We start from the raw sequence: 21,408 nt of genomic DNA, 5'->3' as shown, positions 1-21,408 counted from the left end.
ACTTCTTATTGTTATCTTGATAAAAAACAAAGTTGTTTCCGATTGCTAAATTTTGGGCTAATACTTTAAAATTGTTTTTTGAAATATTTAAATTAACAGCATGATTCATTATTTCAACAAAAAATACCAAATTTCCCAAGTCCTGATGCTCTTATGCACCCTCACACAAAAACACCTTCACCGTCCTGATTAACTGATCCAGCTAAGTTCTTAAGATTAAATTCCTCATTTTGTTTTCTATTGACGATTATACAACAATTTAACCCAAAATATTGAATTTATTTTCATTTATAAGTAAGACGTTGTTCCAAAATGTTTTGAGCTTATTTATTATTGATTTTACGACGGAAAGCGCATGTTTACTGTTTTTCCCACAAACAATAAAATTTCTGCGGGAAGAGGTCCCCTTTAATCCAGCTAATCAGAGAACTTGGAGAACAATTTTAGGTGAAAATTAAACGTAAAATGTTTCATTCAATTCTGCAGAAACTTTTTCAGCGCTCAAATGTGTATTTTTCATAATTTTTTCAACTGTAAACCTCCGATCACGCTTTGTTAACTTTGCCAGTTGACCTTTTCTTACCTTGTTTTCGATCCGATTCTTGTCTTTAAAGCTTTTTATCAGGCACTTAACTATATAATGGTATAAATTAACTAATTTAGAGACATTTCAAACCAATTTATGGCTACTGTGAGGGAAAAAAAAAATCAAATTTCGAATCGTGTTTGTTGTTTTCTACGCATACCTGCGATTTTAAAATAATAAGCAGAATATTAGGGAATAAATAAACAAAAAATTAAAAGCAAATTACTTTACAGTGTCATTACAATGCAAAAATAATAATAAAACCACATATGATAATTTTAATCATGAATTTATTCGAAAATGTTCCAGTGTACGATGACTTTTGTGGCGTATTTTTTCTCTGTCTCATCGTTTTTTGAAAGATTTCAAAAATAAAATTTGGCAATATTTTGAAAAAAACTACTGAGTTTTATTCAGAATGGCATAGGAATGGTGTGAAAAAAAATTGGACTTCATATTCGAATTCAGTTTTGCGTTATTTTGGTTTTACTACAAAACTTCAAGGTGTACGAACACTTTTGGGAGCCACTGTAAGCGGTGATTCACTGTATATAAAAAAATAAAACTTCAGTATTTACAGGTTGCAGTTAGTTAAGCTTGACCACGAAAAGAAGGCGAATGACCTTCAAGGGAAACATCATTTGCATCATTTGTAATAGGTAGAATCTTCCAGAAAGCACCAAATAGTAAGAGACACAGTTTGGCTAATCCTATCTATTCCAAAATAATAACAAACAACCTATTACAAATGATGTTTTTGCATTAAGGTCATCCACCTTCTTTTCGTGGTAAGCTATAGCATGGCTTTGGAGTTGGACTGGTTTTATGGTAAAAGAGTCGGAGTCAAAGGTTTAAAATTTCAAGAGACGGAGTCGGTAATTTTCTCTCAAAATTCGCTGCTCTGCCAATATTTGCGGAGTCAAAGTCCGACTAATTTTTGGTAAAGGAGTCGGAGTCTCTAAAAATCCTGCAGTCGGAGTAAGACATTTTTCCTCCGACCATGCAGCCCTGGTAAGTAGGGAACTTTATTTTTTGTAAGCATTATGGTTAAGGGAAAAACCTTTCGACATCAACATTAACTTTGCAAAGGATTTAAAAAAAAAAAAAAGAAAATCATAATACTTCTCTGCATGCAGGATAGAAAATTTCTGAGTTTTCAGATACAACAGAGACATAATCAAATGATATGACCCTTGAATGCCTTACATATGGCATGTCTATGACTGAAAAGTGGTTTTGTCAAATATAAAATTTTTTTATCAAAAGTTTGATCCTGTGCGTTATTTATAGTCATTAGGAAAGCTAATCTAACAGGAAATTGTTCATGTTTGAATTTAAAAGGCACTTTACTATCGGATAAAATAAGTGGTATTCGAGGATAAGTATCAGTGTTATCATTAGCATTTTTTTAAAAAATAAAATAATATCTTTCTCCAGTTTCATTACTATCACTGTTAGTTCAACTCTTTTCAGTGGCGTACCGAAGGGGGGGGGGCGGAGGGGGCGGTCCGCTCCAGGCCCCGCTTTGACATAGGCCCCCAAATTTCAATTTTTGGTTTTCACCAATATTGTCGCATATCTTGGTTTGAATGCTTAAACAAGTTGGCTTAATAAATCATAATTTTTTTAAAGACCAAATATTTGTTCAGGGATACAATCAATACCTCTTCGAGATCAATGGAGGGTTTATGATACCCAGGCCCCGCTTTGACATAGGCCCCAAAATTTTAATTCGTTTTCTCTTTCGACAGACGTGCCTTATGTCATGGTTTAGATAAATAAAAAGTTGACTTTTTATGTAGAATGAATATTTTCTCAGTGACTTGCCTCAACAAAGAGAGGGCAAATTATGTCCCACAGGCCTCGCTTTGACATAAGCCCTGAAATTGTATCTTATTTTTTCCAGTAGATCTGTCATATACATCATGATTAGAAATATTAATCAGTTACCTATAATATGCGAGTATATATCATAAATTTTGTTAAATATGACTTTTTTTCAGTGACTCGTCCTAGTGTACAAAGGTACATGAGCGCTTGGGCCACGAATTTAATGGGGGCCCCAAATTTATTTTTAAATTAACTAAACCTATAAAAATCATTTGCTTTTATTTTGTTAAGTGCTTTCAGCAAAGTTTTATGCATTTTTTTTTCAAACAATTTATAAAAAAAAAACTAATGCATAACAGATGCACGTTTATAATTTTTAATCATTACAGTATACAGCTAAAATATCTGTTTTATGTTTTGTTTTGTGTATTAAGACTACGATGGTCTAGTCTTAATTCATACACTACTAATCGGGGGAAATTACGCTCTTCGCTTTAGAAATCGGATTAGTTAGTTAAACCCACGCATACGCAAAATTTTTTTGTCTTAATTTCTGTCGAACATTAAATATTTTTAATTCTACCAGCAAAGCCGCGCGGAGCGTTTTCTCCACTTCAATCAAACGCACCAGACAAGTATAGGGTCACACCAGAGTTTTTTTGTCTGAAGAACATAAAGAACGTTTTTTTTTTTTGTGAGTGAGACCTAGCAGAAAAATTTTATTTATACTGTGAACGTGTGAATTTCATCCTTATTTAGGTAAGCATGTTTTAAAAATATTTTTCTCTGAGATTAGGTGATGTTATCAGGTAAATAGTTAACTGGTGTGTCTTACTCAAAGGAATAGTAAAGGGTTTTTTTTCTGTAAAAGAAAATTTTTATCCTAAAATTAATTAAATCTGGAATGCGTAAACGTTTCTGTTCACTGTACTTGGATGTTCAGATGCAATAAATTTTTAAGATACAATATAATTTTAGGACTTTTTTCTGTTTTTGATATTTTCTGACAAAGCACAATTTTATTAAAAATATAGTATTTACTTAATTTTACTTAAAACCATGTGTTTTGCCGTGGTATTTACAACAGTGTCCGAAATCAAACCAACACTACTGAAATATGTAAAAATGTACCACTTAAAATAATTATTGTAATATATGGTACGTACACATAGTTTGAGAAACTTCAGTTTTAATACCAGGTAGGCCCCCATTTCGAGTAGCGCCCCAGGCCCCCATCTGTCTTGGTACGCCACTGACTCTTTTCACCAGTAAAGTGCATGGTTATACCGGAAATATGTTTGAAAACACTTACAGAACTCACTCGATTTGCAATTCGCAGTTCACGGCGTGCGTTTGCGCGCCTTATCCTATCGGCAGCATTTCTTACCGATCAGTGTTTAAATCTTTCATCTAAAGACTCCCAAGCACACTGCTCTTTTCTTTGTAAATTATATTCAAGTGGTTGAAAACACTCACTCAAAAATCAAAATTCTGACGCTAGATGCGAGTATGCAGCACTTGTAAACAACAATCGTGATCGTACGTAAACAAAGTGGATCGTTGCCAACGGAGAAAAAGAAATAAAGGCTCGTTTTGCGCCACGCATGAGCGCTTTATATATATAGATTACTTTAAAATCACTCTTATACCTTCACCCTTGTGACAAAGTCAAGTTGTTAATTGAAGTATTTTAAATTACTGTCATAGAAGACGATTATGGAGACTAGATCTAAAAAAGAAGAAGTTTTGAAGAAGTTAAAACCAAAATGAAAAAGTTTGAAGGTCCCTGCAAAAAATTTCCTAAATGAAGGAGTATAGGAGGAGTTTTGAAGGAGTGTATGAACGCTGTAAAACACACACATTGAAAAACCTTATTTGCACTCTTCTGCAAGTGATATGTAGTTCTTATCATTCACCGCGGTACATATATTTCAGTGATAAAACAGGTTTCTACAAAAGTATGCTCAATAAAGATGTTTCTAACAAAATGGAATAAAAACACAATTATATATTTTTTAGAATTCCTTTTTCATATACTTACATCTGTCTGAAGGCATTTTTCAAAATGCCCTTTACACAGTTGAACTAGATCCCCATGCAAAATCAGTCAAAGGCAAGAAGAAAACCCTTCAAAGTACATAGTTGCATTTTAAATTATTTTAAATACTTAAATTTAAAATATTGTTGCAACAGTGAGCAATCTTTTTTATGAGTGATTTTCCATATATTATTTTTTTTTCTTAAACAGTCACTGCAAAACATACTGAGCGAAAGAAATATTTCCAATTTACAATTATTTTAATGTTTCAATTTAAATAGTAAACCTGTTGGTCTATTTCAAATAATATGTGAATGAAAAGAAAGTAAAATAAAATTAATTTAAATTTTGACATCTGGAACTCAAATTATTGTTTTTCACAATAACATGTGCGTTTGTGTCTGTGTGCAGGCATGAGTGTGTGTGTGTGTGTAGGATATGGACGCAACCTGGAGACTGTTTTCGCTAGAGGATAGTGAGGCCGGTCGACAGTGGTGCTGCAGAAGGAGGCGGGGGGAAATAAAATCATAGGAATTCAAAACCATCAAGTGAGAACAATAAGCAATGTGATTGCTCAAAATATGGCTCCATGTTTTGAAACATAAGAAATTGTACCCACACTTTTGGTCTCTTTGGAAAATTGATATATTTTTCATCTTCATCTGAACAAACTGCGGAAAAAAATAATTCTGCAATTCTGAAAAAAGAGTTCAAACAAATTTGCTGACTAAAGGGGAAATGCCATGAAAACATAGCATGCTTTTACTACTGTCACCAGTATTGTGGTTTTACTAATGCATTCACATTTTTATGACAAAAAAATCACACCATTCTGCAAAGAGAAAGTCAATGACAGTATCTACAAGAGATAAGTTTTAGAGTATTTCAAAAAATTCATTTTTGATTTCCCACAAACATGAATAAAGTATTGACTAAACCAAAGTACTTTATTCTCGGTGGAAACAAATTAAACATGTCTGTACAAAAAAAAAAAAAAAAAAAAAACTGAAGAAAAATAGAATGACAAAAGCGTAAAAAAACAAAACAAAATTGTCGAAACCACCATTATCTGCCCAGGGCAGTATGTATAGACTCATAAAGTTATTAACAAACCTTTGCCTTCATTTTTTCATTTTCAATCAATTCCATATCTCCAAGTTTTGCAACTGAATCTAGTGTTATTCGAGAGCCAAACACTTTGACTTTATCAGTATCCATTGGAGTGTTAGCAATGAGAATTCTTGCATTTTCAACACGTTTTGGCTGATGTACACCAGGCTTTTTGTCCAGTAGAAAACCTTTAAAAGTTAAATACATTGTGCACTGAAAAATATTCCAACAAAGAAATAATTTTGTAGAAATTGATTTAACAATATTTTTATACCTATAAAAACTCTTGACAAAATTTGAGCATAAGTTTCCTTACATTAAACAGAAATATGTGAAGTACCATTAACCTTTCCATAACAAGGTAGATAGGTTCCTAGTAAATGGCAAGTTGTATGAAACCCAGTTATATGAGCCCCAGAAACAGTACAAAAGGAGGGAGTCATTCGAAAAACTCATTACAAACAATCATATTTTTAAATGTTTCACATAAGAAACTGGGTTAGTATAACAATGAAATGTAACTCAAAATGAAAAGGATAAAACTAATGAAAATTTATACTGTAACACATAAATAGAATAATTTTCTGTAAAAAGTTTTAGATTCATACATTTCTTCTTCATAGTTTACTTTTTGCCAATCCAACAAGAATGCTTTTTTTTAAATTTAATAAGATTCCTTACACTTTCTGAATTGTCCTTTTCATTTAGTGTTTTGTATTTAGTGTTTTGCATCATCTGTGCTCCAGTAAAAGTCAGTAATCTTAGTTTGTTTGCTAGTTCTTACAAGACTATAGTAGACAGAGTTCTTGGTATGGTAAAAGACCCCTTTTGTACCCCCTTAAACCCCCCCCCCCTTTCAGTGGTAGTGTCTGCATTCTTGAAAAAATTTTCCAGATGTTTTGGCTAAGTTTAGATCCATGATTGATTTAGTAATCTTCTCATGGAAATGATACATATGACATTGAATGATACTGATTACAACATCCACAATGACCTTCGTTACATAATTCCCTTATTGGACAAGGTGTCCTACATGTTAGTGTGACAGATTTTTTTAGTTCTTTTTTCATTGCTGCTATTGTACAAGTATTTCATCAAATAGTTCACCAATATTTGCCCGAACTGAAAGCCCCAACAGTGACCAAAGATCTACAAAGATCTATTACATCTTTGCTTTAACTATAACAAAAAAAAAAAAAAAATTAAAGTTATGCACATATGCGCTATCTATATATATCAGGGGGTGAATTTGTAAATTTTTCAGTACCGAAACTCCAATCCCAAGTTGTGACCTTTATTTTTTCAGAAGAACAGAAACAGAATGGCGTTCAGGCATCAAATCATGCGATATATATATGGGTGATTCTCCAAAAATCTGACATTTTCTCATCACAAATATTTTTAAAATAAAAATACTTCAAAAAATCTGGAAAAAAATTATACTTACTCTTTGTTATGAACTTATTAAGGGAAAAATGGAGGGAACTCACTTTAACTATGCTACACCCCTCAAAACAGGGGGGTCAAATTTTCACACACCAGGAGAGTGACAAGCAGTAAGTTTCATCAAAGGTTATCAAAAATTAATTATAATAGAGAAATAACTGTAACCTAAACCAAAAAGTATGTTATTGCATGACAAAACACAATCTATGTAAAACCTCTCTGAATGGACACTCCTTAATAATGGACATTTCTTCGAGTCCAGGTCCCTTCATACATGTTTTTCCATACTATTCACTCTAAATATCTTAATGGACAGGATTTTTAACAAAAAAGATTTTTTTTTTATTGCTAGACTAAAATTCTAAACCAGCAAATGAATAACAATTTTCCCATTTAGATCTAGTGTTTGTTATTTCCAATTCTCTAGTTCAGAAAATTATTTACCTAATTCTAGAAAATAGTGCTTTAATTTATTTAAGTCAGACATTTAAAGCAACATCATTTATATATTCAAGAAATTTCTTTTTGAAAGATTCGTCTAAACAAGAAAAAAGAATAAATAAATGGAATTTCTCTACTGCCACATGTTTTATCATTCGACAAATACAGTTCATTTTAAAAATCATAATTTTATTTTCTAAATAATGTTTTGGAAAGACATTCTATTCTACTAAATGTATTGCAATATAAATAATGCTAAGAGAATGACTTTTTTTTGCGCCAGGAGTACGACCTTTTTTGGGACAGGAGAATGACATTTTCTTTGTAATTTGCCTGTTGCGTAAGCCCAGAATTTTAATTAAGGTATCCAGTGTTATTTTTCGATTCTAACCTCTTAATTCAACTACACACTATATATGAATAGAATTATTATTTTTCTTTTATTTAAGACAGAAATTTTGTCCAGGAGAATGGCAGCAAAAATGTTACATACCCATTTTTGAACTTCAAAGCTTTAGTAAGAACAGCAGACAAATCATATTAACTTAATACTCAAGGAATCTAACAAAATGGTGATGATAAACAGTGTTGTAAAACAGCAAATCAAAAATTCCTTTTTTAAAATCTATAATAATTGAACTCATTCCTAGGACAGGAGAATGACATGAAACCTGGGGAAAAACTTAAAAATGATGTACCTAGATTATTTAAATAATTAAATTTATTTAAAGGATGTCATTTAACACCTTTAAGTATGCGTAATTTAATACTACAATATAAATTTGTGGAATGTTGATATAATATTTTTTTAAAAATTTAATTATCTTTGAGAAACGAATGGGGACAGGTCAAAAGAGTGGCTTTTTGGCTATTTAAAAACTTTTGTAGGAAAAAATAAATGAGTTTTTGCTTTAATAAGAATTGAACGATATTAGAATATTTATTTCTAATTATTAAAAGAAAGAAAAAAATCTAGGTCAAACAATCCTTGTGTTAGGTTCCTGGTTGGCCTAGGCCTGAGCCTGAAGGGGGCTTGAGATTTTAAAACGAGGGTGAAATGAAGGTAGGGACGTAAACAATCTGAAGAGGGCCCGTAAAAGTCATTTGTTACGAGCCTTAAAATTTCTGTGCAAGCTCCTGATTAGGTAACTGTTAACTCAGGACCAAACAAGTATTTCATATAAAGCAATAATATTTCACATTAACAAGGTTCAAATGTATATAAATGTTTACAAATAAAATTATATGAGGATCAAATGATTGCATACTAACCATCATCCAAATAAGAATCTGTTAAACATCCACCAAGTTTCTTGATAAATTGTATAGCATGCAAGTTTGTGGAGCCTTTCAATCTTTTTACAGCAGCAATAGCTATATTAGCAAAGAAGTCCTTATGTCTACTTAAAATTTTAGAACTTAAAGTTGTTCGAGCGATGTTCATAAGATCTTTCTCAAAAAGTTCTTCATCCAAGCTATGAAAAATGTAACATAATTGATATTAAACATAGGTACTAGAGAATATGCTAAATAAAATTTTCATTTAGGGTAAATGCATCTTTTTCAGCCAATACCCAGAGGTCAGCCAATGATATAAAATTACTTAGAAATAATAAGTGTTTAAGGGGTTACAGTACTTCAAAAATCATGAAACAATCAAAAAAATTTTTGTTGCTTATTTCAAAACAAAAAACTATCCTGAACACAAGGGAAAAGTTTCAATGCTTTAGTTCAAATATTATAAAAGTTATGAGTGGTTTTGGGCCATGCTTCCTATGTGTTCTTATGCAAAAGAAAAACTTCAAATTGCTTTTTTTTCGATGATGGTTTTTTTGTGTTTTCATGTCATAAGAATCCCTAAAGATTTTTTCTATTAAAGATACAGCTTTAAAGTAATACTTTTTGCAATTGGGATAACATATTTGACAAAACTGTGCATTGGATAAGCATTTTATAAATTACTCTAATGTTTAAAGCATGTTAAACCTTTAAAAACAAAATTTTAAAAAAACTTTGATTTTTTTACATAATCACAGAAAATTTTCTATTGTACTCATAAGCAAATGAATGCACAGATTTTTAGAGATGATTATAGTGATTGTTTTGCAAAAAACGTTTTTTAAATTAGTGCAAAAATAAAAAAGTCTTAGGAATTTTAAAAAGTTGAAATTTTTCTCATTTTTTGAATTTTCAAAAAAAAGTAGGCAATATTTTGGAATTTTGAAAATAAATTATTGATTACGAAATAAGAATGCATGTTATGGTTTCAAAGAAATATAAAATTTATATAAATTAAAAGAAATTGTTTTAAAGGTACTGTGACCCCTTAAAATTTAAGTAGGATATACTTCCATGTTCACTTAACTTTTACATATCATCAATCAATAATGAATTTTCAGACCTTCATCTTGAACCAGTATCTTTCTTTTTTTATTCTTTTAATAGTGGGACTTTTCTAGTTTGCGTTTTTTTTTTTTTTTTGTTAACTGGAAGAATTATCCTTAGATGGTAAGACCATTTTTTATTGCATTAAATTTATACAACATTAAAATTTGTAGAATAGGTAGCTCATTGTAGGACATTATTTAATGTTGCATTTCCAATAATTAACCCAACCATATTGCTTGGTTGAATTCTTCAAGCACCTGCCATTTCCAAGGTAATGAGCAGAACCCCTTGTTATATTTCAAGATAGAGACAAGAATGATTGGGGGGAGGGGGGAGGAACAGATTTTTTTTTTTGCATAAATGCATGTAACATACTAAAATAAACCTTTTCCGTAAAAATTTATAAGTTTTACACATTTATATACCGGAGGCAGAATCACAAAAGTGCTATAGCTCGAGGCAGCTTATGCCCTATTTTTTTGAAACATCTTTTTTATCCAAATAAGTTATCAACCAAAAAAGAAAAAAAATGAAAGAGAGCAAGAGTATCAAGCGCAATGTCTTCACTATATGTCGACAACTCATAAGGAATAGAAAGATTTTAAAAAGCATAATTGCTTTAAAACAGAAAGTTGGGGGGGGGGGGGACACTTCCGTTACTGAAAAAAAAAAAGATTTGAAGAAGTTTGGGAGCACAGAAATGAAAGAAAAAGATGACTTGTTCTGTCCGTGACCTAAGATATGTAGATGAGGATAAAAATGTACTAGATGTGGTGAATGTCAAAAAGGGTTCCGTTTTTAAATGCAAGCACTAAGGATACAAGCAAAGACATCAAGAATATCGAAGTCTTTAATTCACTTAGCTGTAATAATTCATTTGGCACAAAACTTTTTTAATGAAAATAAAAAGAAATTTATGTACTTCATAACAAAATTTAAAAAATTGCTGGAACAGGAAAAATCTCATACTAAAGCGTTTTATCTTATTCCACACTGTTTAAAACTTGATAAAAAAGTTGAACAAATAAAATGACTTTTTTAACAGTTAGAAGTTTAAAAAAAAAAAAATTCTTAAAAGACATTAAATTTGATAGTGGAGCTATCAGTACCTTCTGTCAAAAATATGAGAAGATAAAGCAGTCTTTGCTTCTTGCATCGCTTTCCGCCAACCAGAAATGATAATTTGAGGATGGATTTTTGATCCAATGAGTTTGTCAGCTTCTCTTAGCAATTCTGAAGCAAGAACAGCAACAGTAGTAGTACCATCACCAACTTCAGAATCTTGAACTTTAGAAATTTCTGAAAAAAGAATAAAGTTCTAATATTCAATTTGAAAAAAAAAAGTGATTAAGCATTTTCACAGGGTTATTTTTATAATAATACCATTTTACTGACAACGGTGATAGCAGTTTTCCCAAATCAAGATCAAAACCATAAATATTTAAAGAAATACTTTGAAATACAGTTGAACTGTCAATACAAAATCACAACTAAATCAAACATTTTGTAATTAAGTTTGGTTTAGTATTGAACTACATCAGCGGTTAGCAACGTTCTTCTTTGTGCGACCCATCAGTTTTGTAGAAAACACCACTGAGCCCACTAACAATTATATATTAATTGTACAGCCAAAGTTTACTTTCTTAGGGATGGGGCATCTGCTCATTACTGTCCTTAAGTGTGCATAATATACCCTATTAGGATTGAAAGTGTATTAAAAACAAGAGCTCTGTAGATATTAATCTCCTTCTCCCCTCATGCTGTACCGCTGACATAGATAAACTGTACAAGAACAATTTTAAGAATGATTTTTTTAAAAGAAAACTTTATTGCATTCACTTAGCTGGCATAGCTGTAAGAAAACTCAAAAACAAGTCATTAAAAAGATCCATGAGATTTTTGGCGCTGTATTTCCTCGACGAGAGAGTTGGTATCTGGATTGAAACAGGATAGATTTAGTCTCAAATAACTCGTAATATTCAATGCATTCCAATACTATTTTTTTAAAAACTGCAATGAAAAGTCTCGCTCAAATAGGTAGGTTATCGAAAAGCCACTAGTGTATCAATTCAATGGTTAGTCATGCGAGTTCAACTAAGGAGGAGCATTTTTAACTTGAAGATAATACTAGTAGTTTCTTCGGCAATTTTCTTTAAAGATGTTTCTGATTCATTCGTTTTTATCTTCAATTTTAGGGGAAAGTTTCTAAGATGTATGAAAAATTTTAATCCTATGGTTCTTAGCAGGGCTGGCAAGTTTCTGTCGGGGCGGTTAAAACCACTGGTAGAAACCGGTTAAAACCGGCATGGCAAAAACCACTTTCTGCCACATTTTCAGCAAAAACTGGCAAAAACTCTCAAAATGACCAAAAAAAAAAAAAAAAAACTCTTGACAGACAGTAGAAAATGCATGGAAAAAATAATTAATTGTTAACCAAAGCACAGTTTAATCTACAATATTATCACAATTCAGAATCAAATGTTACATTGCTTAGACCCAGCAGTTGCTTCTTGGAAAAGGTGGTTCCAAAAATCTAAAGTTTCTCAATTTAATGTGCACGAATGAGGAACTTTTGAATATTCTTGCTACAGAAGAGCTAGCAGGCAATGCATAAAGGAACAAGCAATATTCATAAAACTTTCAAATTGTATATTTTTTTAAACTGGTCCATCATGTAGTAATAAGGGTAGTGGTAAAAATTCCACTGTGTGGAAGAATTTCGAGAAGTGGGGCCAATTTGTTTTGCAAAGCTGTGATATTAGGTACAAAATCTAGATTTAAAATATTGGAAAGTAAAATTCTTGAAGCACATGATAATTTCAATCACAAGCAATTTAGATGAAGCTTATTTGCGAGCAAATTACAAACAGTAATGCCAGTTTAATTCTGCATGTCACGCCTCTATCCTAAGAACCCATATTATTTTCGTCCTTTGTTAGATTAATCCAAATATTACGAGCATCAGCAATTGAAAAGTTCCCTTTCTAATTTAAACCAAGGGCACTAGCATAACATTTTATTTTTTACAATGATGAAATGAAGTTTAATTTTTTAGTTTACCTAAACAAATATCATTCAGTAATTACTTTAGTTTTTTATGACGATTTTAAGTTTTTTCCAGTTTCTGCCGGTTTTAACCAGTTTCTGCCACTGGCATTTCAAAAACTACTTTCTGCCGGCAGAAAGCCAACCCTGGTTCTTATTAGCTATGAGTCAGGGAGAGCTTTTGAGTAATATTACACCTTGTAAGTCAGTGGCGCACACAGGAATTTTGTAAGGAGAGGGTTCAAAATCAAAAGCGTTATTCTCCTATCATACCCCAATGTGCCGTGAAATATATTGGCTTGATTTTATCGATTCCCGGGAATAAAAAACAGTAAAAAATAAACTATTGAAATTGAATTAGCATTGTTTAATGAAATATACTTAAATAACCAGAGAGCAACATAATTTATGCTTTTACTTTTCTTATAAATAAAAAATGGATTCAAGTTCATAGAATCTCATCTCATTCTGTAATTACAAAACTAAAAACATTGTTGTTGCAGTGTATTCATTTATAATCACCATTCTGCTTCTTACAAGCAATTCGTTATAGAAAAAGAGCACAACATTTTAAAAAATCTTTTAACATGAGGATTTTATTATTTCACTTATAACAACTGAAAGTATTGTTACCTTTGTTTGAAAATATTCTACATGCAACATATATAGAATCATAATCAATCGGTAAAAAAGCAAAACCTATGGGAGGGGTCCGGACAACCTGGACCCCTCCCTTGTGTGCGCCACTGTTGTAAGTGAATTTTCGCAAAAAATGGAAGTTAAGAACCAAAGGTTTATTTAGGTTCAAATCCTCAACCAGTGTTCATGACCCAATAACACTCGGTTCGCAGCCCACTAGAGTGCTGCGGCCCATGGGTTGGAAACAGCTGAACTACATTAAAAATGTCACGGATATTACATAGAACAAAAAGAAAGTTTCGGTTAAGACGAACTAAACTCCTAACCTCTTCACAGAAAAAAATCCTGATTGAATAGTTTTTTTTCTGATACTTTACGTCATTGCAGAAAGCTCACCCTGCATTCTTAATTCTTTGAGTAACTTCCTGCCTGTCTTTTAGTGAGCAAAATGCAAAGCTAAATTTCAGTATAAATAAGATTAACTTGTTGCATCGATCAGCATACCATATGATGCATAGTAACAAAAATTAACATCCGCCGATCATAGGCCAATGCCAATACTCTTTATCCTTTTGCCTTACATTAAAATTTCAATATTTCTTTTTCAGAAAGTAATAGTTTATTTTCAAAAATTCATAACTTTTTGCACATTTTATGTTACTTTCAATACTTTACATTGATATAAATATCCAATTCTGTTTTTGGAAGTTTACGTCTATTTCCATCGTGCAAACGACTAAATATGGCGACTAAGTAAAAAATTTCAGATAAGTAGATTTTTGAATTTGTAGCACAAAAGTAGTAATGAATAATTTATAATCCTTACAAAACTACAATTAAAACAAAATAGTCAGCTTTTTTTTGCACATAAGTGTCTAAACCAGTGGTTCCCAACCTTTTTCACGTTGCGACCCCTTTTTCATCAACTAAATATCCCGCGACCCTCTACGTGTTCCCCATACATATGTATGTAGGGTGTTCCGTTTTAACCTGCAAGACCTGTATTTTTGCAACCGTTAATCCTAGATATACACTTCCAATTGTAAAAATGTTCAAAATCAGAAGCAGAGTTAAGATATTAAAAGTTTGAAGTGAAAATAAAAATAAGTCAAAAAATAACAAATTTAACTTTTCATATGGGCGCTAAGTCCCCTAGCTAATATTTAGAGATATATCTCTATGTGTTGGACTTATTTTTCAATGGAGATCATTTCCCTAAATTTTAGTTATGGAACCTAGGGTCTGTATAAAAAGTTAAAATTTTTATTTTTTCACTTATTTTGATTTTCACTTCAAGCTTTCAATATCTTAACACTGCACCTGATTTTGAACATATTTGCAATTGGAAGTATACATCTAGGACTAATGGTTGCGAAAATAAAGGTCCTGCAGGTTAAACACCCTGTACATTAGTAACTATATTTTTGCTTGGAGTGGCGGTGGGTGTCATTACTAGCAGATGAACAATCAAATTAAGAGAATTGCGTTATATTAGTGGAGAAAAAGAATTAACAAATAAACCAAAAGGCAAAGGTCCAACATTCATGAAGGTCCTACCCCGGAAAATGTTTGAAGTTTTAGTTCTAAAACTGCATTTTACAAGATCTCTGGTAGTGGTCGGAGAAGGAGAATTTCAGGGACTTCTATGGCCGGTTCAATGCGGTTGCTTCCTTTAGTCGAAAGAAGTTCTTATCACTGAAATTGATAGAATGAGCAAAAAAAAATAACGTGGACCCAGAAAATACTTTCATTTTCCAAACAGTTATTTTTTAATTATTTTTTTTTAAAAAAATGTCCGATTTTTCAAATAAGGCGTGGTTTTCATGAGGTCACAAACAATTCACTTTGGAGCATCTTTCTATCGGGTTTCCACTTTATGATAATCAAGAAGCAAATTAAAATTGCGCTCTACACTTGCTATCAACCATATCGTTGCCAATACAGGTGAGTAAAGATGCAAATTAAATATTTTGTTCTGTGAATGGCAACACTGAATGGCATTTTATCATTTGTGATGTCATCGGCAGAAGTACAAACAATAAAAGTATACCGTTTTAAGAAATTTTTTAAAAATATTAAACTTAAACAAATTATTTAAAAAATAGTCAGATCCTATGTTTTTAAGCATGCTCTTTCAGAAAAAAATACTTTTAAAATTTTGGAAACGACCTCATTTCAGAGAGACTGCTACTGAAATTTCATGAAATTTAAGTTCTAAACATGAAGTTTTAGACGTTTTAGACTATTTTAACAATAGGAAAGAGGGAGGAGGATTGGGAATGCTCTCTAATTTATCCAAAATGAAAATGATGTGTCCTATTAGCTCAATTGTAGATCATCTCTGTTGAACCTAGGAAAGAAAAACGGTTCCAATGATATTTCCCCAAAAAAAATTGAATTTGAGGTTCTAAAAATGCAATTATAGACCACCTTTGTAAACGTTGGGGAAAAAAGTTTGGATTCATAGCCTCTGCCCCAGATTTTTTTTCGTTCCAAACACGAAATTTTAGATGAGTTTTAATAATGTGGGGGGAGAGAGGATTGAGGGTACTTACAAGGAAATTTTTTGGAATTCAAGTCAGTATCTTGCCTCAAAATTTTTGCAATTTTTTTGAGAAACATAGATAAAAATGAAAACTAGATCTCATAGAACAAAATTCCCTGGAGGGAAAAATTTTATTTGGGGCACATTTGGAAAATTCCGACATTTCTCCTGACAATTCCAGGTTTTTCCGGAGCGTACGAGCCCTGTTTAATTTTTTTTCTTTTTTCGCATAAAGGGCTGCAAATGACGTTATCTTATTTGGAAAATAACGACAGATTTTTGTTCTAATATTAACTGATGGAGAGCACAGCAAACTTGCTTCTCCTACAGCAAATTGCCTGAAGAGTAAGACTAAGAGAAACACTTTTCCCGTAAAATTTAATTTCTTTGTTTTGTGGCACTCTTCCAAATGAGCGATATGCATTTTTTCTTTCCCATTTTACATGTTCACGGATGTTACAAATAAAGGCTAATACGAAAAAATTCGTGGATTTTCGACATCTTGTATTAACCAAATTCGAATGTAATTTTAAATTAATTCACAAAAAGTTTAGGAATGGAAAAAAAAAAGTAAAGCAGAACCAGCATGGTCAAATGCAAATGATCTTTGATAATTTAAAATAACAATAGTTTAGGATCTTTTTCAGGGCAAGCCTCAATTAGCCAGTTAGTTAAAACAGCAATTGAATTTGTTATTTCAGAAAGAGCATGAGTCCCAGTCATGACATCAAGTATGTAGCAAGGTTCAACCTTTGATTGCATTTTTTGAAAAAAGTGAAAGGACAAACTAAATTGCATTGAAATCGAATATACATAAGCAAGTTGAAGTACATGAATAAATCAGACACAATTTTAATGAAATAAGACCTTGAATAGAATTTGCAAATGGCTACATCATTAAAAGCTCGAATTAGCCTCAATGCGTTAAATCATATTTATATACAAGAAGTCATGCAAGAAAACTGCTTTAAATGAGATGGTGGATATTATTCAACTACAAATCACACACCTATTCTGTACCGGAAAAAAAAATTATTTTTTTCACCGCCAGCTCAGTCATTTCCAGCTGAGGACTGCAGTTTCGTGCTTATTAGCACTTATCAGCCCGGCAAAGGAAAGTGACTGAGCTGGAGATGGAAAAACCTCTTAAGGAAGCCAAGAGTGCCAAACAAACTGGTAGCTAATATAGAATTAGTGCAGACCAGACGAGTGACCGAAACAATGGTTCGGTTCAACTGCTCACTGAGCTGGCGGTGTATTTATACTTTAGCCCTGGCTATAGGGCGGTAATTTACTGAATATACCATGCCTTGTCTTCAATATTCGAGTTGAACCGAACCATTGTTTCAGTCACTCGTTTGGTCTGCGCTAATTCTATATAAGCTACCAGTTTGCTTGGCACTCTTTGCTTCCTTAAGAGGATTTTCCATCTCCAGCTCAGTCACTTTCCTATGCCAGGCTGATGAGTGCTAATAAGCACGAAACTGCAGTCCTCGGTTGGAAATGACTGAGCTGGCGGTGTATTTATGCTTTAGCCCTGGCTATAGGGCGGTAATTTACTGAACATACCATGCCTTGCCTTCAATATTCGAGTTGAACCGAACCATTGTTTCGGTCACTCGTCTGGTCTGCGCTAATTCTATATTAGCTACCAGTTTGTTTGGCACTCTTGGCTTCCTTAAGAGGTTCTTCCATCTCCAAACTGCAGTCCTCGGCTGGAAATGACTGAGCTGGCGGTATATTTATGCCTGGCTATAGGGCGATAATTTACTGAATGATTTTTTCCTTTCTTTTTTTCACAACAAAAAGCGGGTTAAAACTTATGACCAAATTGAACCACACAAAAATTTATTCATATAGTTTATTTTTAAAAATCTATATATATAATTCTCTTACGTGCCGGCAAATGAAGGGGTGAATTTCTAAACCTCTGTTGGCAACACTTCGCCGATAAATCATGTAAACAAACTTCTACGTTGTTTTGAAATCTTGAATCACAGAATACTCAACGAACTTTTTTTTTTTTTGAGATGAGTTTGAGTCGGGCTGTGGCCCATTTCAACCTTAATCAGCAAAGAAAAGCTCAAAGAAGGCAGGAAACCGTTCTTGAATCCAATTTAAGACGAGCCATTTCCAGAGTTGTATTCTCTGATTCGCTGCCGATAATTTTTAGCGGCTGGGGAATTTTCAGTCAGCAGTTCCTTCAACAGATCAGGTGCGTCACACAATGCCGGTAACCGCACCTTTCCGTCATGGCAACATTTAGTATATTTATTTGCAGTATTACGCTCTTTCTGCCAATAAAGAGCACCACAAAATTCGCATTCTTCACACATTGCTCCACAATCATGTTCATCGGCAATGTTGTTTTGAACGCATAGGCGCTTTGAGCGTCGTCTATTCTCTGCTTCAGTACGACAGTTCAGTTCAAAATGAATAACCGAGAAAAAATTTACTTTATTCCTTTTATTCTCAGCTGAAAGGTTTCGCCAAATTTGTTTAGGGTTATAGTAGTTTTAGTATTGTGCAAGCAAAGTAGCCTTGGCGAGTTTTCGCGTTTTTAGTTAAACCATTTTTTGTTCGTGACGTGGCAAGGATTCAGAATAACAACAAGAAGGACAAACGTTTGAGAAAATATGTTTGGTGCTCTCTGAGCCTGTTTTTAGTCATGGCCAGCTCTATGTGGCATTATCAAGAACAAGATCTTTTGAAGCAGTGTCAGTTGTGGCTCCCAAACGGGACATTTTTAATTGTGTATATGAGGAAGTTTTCTCAGATTAGAATATATAAGAGTGTAAATATGTAAATATATATAAGAGTGTAAATAATGTAAATACATCCCTCGGGGGAGCCTGTAACCCCTAGAGGGCGCGTCCCCAGGTGGCGGATAGGGGAATGCCTTCATTGGTTTTCCAATGGGTGGTAGAAGGGAAATAAAATACCTTCCGCGGACCAACAGGTAGAAGTGCAATCTCTCCAAAGCAATGACAGACACTTTTGTATCTATAATGGTAAAGTTGTGCACATTGCCAAGGCAGTCATCTTACATACAGCAAAGTTAAACTGTCGAAAATCTGGCTAAAGCAGACAAATTAACATTATGAACGTAATTTTCATATTGGTTAAATGGATGGTGACCTAAATGCAATTACCAACTTTAATTTTTACGGAAAATTTTAGCTAGGCTAATGTATTGGCATACAGCGAGCGAGCGAAGCGAGCATGGATCGCGAAGCGATCCAGTGCCCGGAACTGCGTAAGCAGTTCCGGGGGTTGGCGAGCGATAGCGAGCAGGGGGCGATAGCCCCCTAGTTTTCTAAATTTACTAAAACTGCTCATTAGAAAACACTTCAAGGCTAGAGAACAGAGTATTTCTACACCCGGTTAAAGGGAGGGATAAAGTGAAAAGAAACGCAACACAACAACAAAGATGTATTCAAAAAAATTTTCAATGAGAAAAGGGAAAAAGAAACACTTACCCACTAATATTTTTGCAGCAGGATTGTCTACACCAATAGATCTCAAAATAGTTGCACCATCATTTGTCAGCTCAATAGTGTTTTGTGCTCGTTTCGAATGTGAGAATAGAATTTTATCCATCCCTTTAGGACCAAGTGTTGATTTCAGAAGATCACCAATTGCAATTGCACCGAATATGCAAGATAATCTTGCATCTTCTCGTTTTTCTTCTTCAGAGTCTTTTTTCAAAACATGAACTGGGTTTAAAGACATAGCAGCAGCCTGTTAAACATTATTTTACCTTGTTAATGAGTTTAATTTCCATTAAAAAGGAGCATAATATACTTAGCAATATCAATATGATTATACATGGTATGCAATTACAACAACTAATAGTTAAGGATAGGAGATTCTTTCACCAGTTTCATCATTTTGAAGTTTTCTAGGGAAGTAAAGGATGTAGGGTTACTCTTTTTCCACGGTAAGTAATGGTCACCAACTTTTTACTGTTAAAAAATGTTTTTACAAAAAAAAAGCTAAATTATGCTAAGTCATCCTTATACATTCATTTTTTTTTCTGTATCAAGGTCAAAAGTAATGAAACAATGAAAAAAATAAGAGAAAAGTGTTCACACTTCTATAAAAACATCTTCCAAAAAGATTGCCTCGGAAAATAGCGATTTTTTTTCAAGATTCCGTGTTGGTAAAACACTTTTGAAGGAACAATTCTGTTGGTGCTGTTCTTTAATAGCAAATGGTCAAAGCTTTTCATACCTAAATATGTTTTTTCTCCTTTTAAAAAAGTTACCCTTAAAAGTAGACTGGTTTATACTGCTGTGTGCAGGTAAACAACAGTATCTGCAGAAATGAATTTGAGATATTTGAAGAAATGTGTGATGGATTCAATACTAACAATAGGAAAATGTTGGAATTAACTTTTTTTTCAGCAGAAACCAAATAAGTGAACTTGTACAATAAAGATAACATACAATAGATGACAAAAATGCAAAAAAATGAAAAATTTGCAGTTACTGCCCTTTACCTGCATATGGCAGTATACACCAGTTCAGTGGAGTGATTTTGGGTCAACGGGATAATTCTTGGTCAGTATGTTTTCTGGCATATTTCCTCTCAATATATTTTCTTATTTTTATCTCTATGTAAATAATATCAGTAGGCATTAACTTCAATTGGTCCTTTTCTGTGCCAAACTCTTTCTCAAAAAGAAATGTAATGCTCCAAGTGCAACATTAGATGATATACCATCTTCAATTGCTGCTAAAGTGTCACGCCCTTTCGGCTAGCAAATCAATTCCGGCTTTGAAGATAAACTATGTCAGTGCACAATTATGGCACAAATCATGTACCAAAATATGCAACAAATTAATAGGAATCCTTGGAGTACCAAATAAGGAGGGAAATTCAATTGTTATAACAAATCAAACTCTTTTGTATCTTGTAACTGCAATGAGAAAAAGAAGCAGCAGAGAAATCAAATGCAAATGCAGTTATCGATAAAACCCTTGCTTACAAAAAAAATAAAAGTACCTCAACAAGCTGATATATAAAGAAACTAAATGTAAAACGAGTTTATTTTGGAATTGTTAATGACAACAAGAAAAAGACGATGAATTAGCAACAACACAAATGCAAAAACATTCCTGCTTTAAAAATGTTAAAAGATGGTGCTACAACTAAATTCATTCTGTACTTGAACATCAGATAAACTTTGTTGTGTATGATGATAGCAATATATTCTACAATTTTAAAATAACTTAAATTTTGAACAGGGAAAAAGCAGAATTTTTTTTTCTCAAACAAGGTGTCATGAATTTTAGTTTATCCAAAGCAAAAAATTTTTAGAAGTAATTTGAAATTAGT

The 21,408-nt window shown here is 32.7% G+C and overlaps 1 protein-coding gene across 1 annotated transcript in view; it reads right to left on the bottom strand.

Moving 5' to 3' along the window:
• LOC129220008 (T-complex protein 1 subunit beta-like) overlaps window positions 1-21,408 on the bottom strand; it is a 49,305-nt gene that overhangs the window by 23,038 nt on the left and 4,859 nt on the right. The window contains exons 2-5 of the mRNA XM_054854336.1: window positions 19,548-19,809; window positions 10,949-11,138; window positions 8,724-8,926; window positions 5,568-5,752 (exon numbers count right to left, since the gene is read on the bottom strand). Of these exons, the coding sequence (XP_054710311.1) occupies window positions 5,568-5,752; window positions 8,724-8,926; window positions 10,949-11,138; window positions 19,548-19,809 (840 nt within the window). The remainder of the gene's footprint in view (window positions 1-5,567; window positions 5,753-8,723; window positions 8,927-10,948; window positions 11,139-19,547; window positions 19,810-21,408) is intronic.

This window comes from Uloborus diversus, chromosome 4 (assembly GCF_026930045.1).
Source record: "Uloborus diversus isolate 005 chromosome 4, Udiv.v.3.1, whole genome shotgun sequence".
NCBI classification, from domain to species: domain Eukaryota; kingdom Metazoa; phylum Arthropoda; class Arachnida; order Araneae; family Uloboridae; genus Uloborus; species Uloborus diversus.
This window is presented reverse-complemented; position numbering and strand designations above follow the sequence as displayed.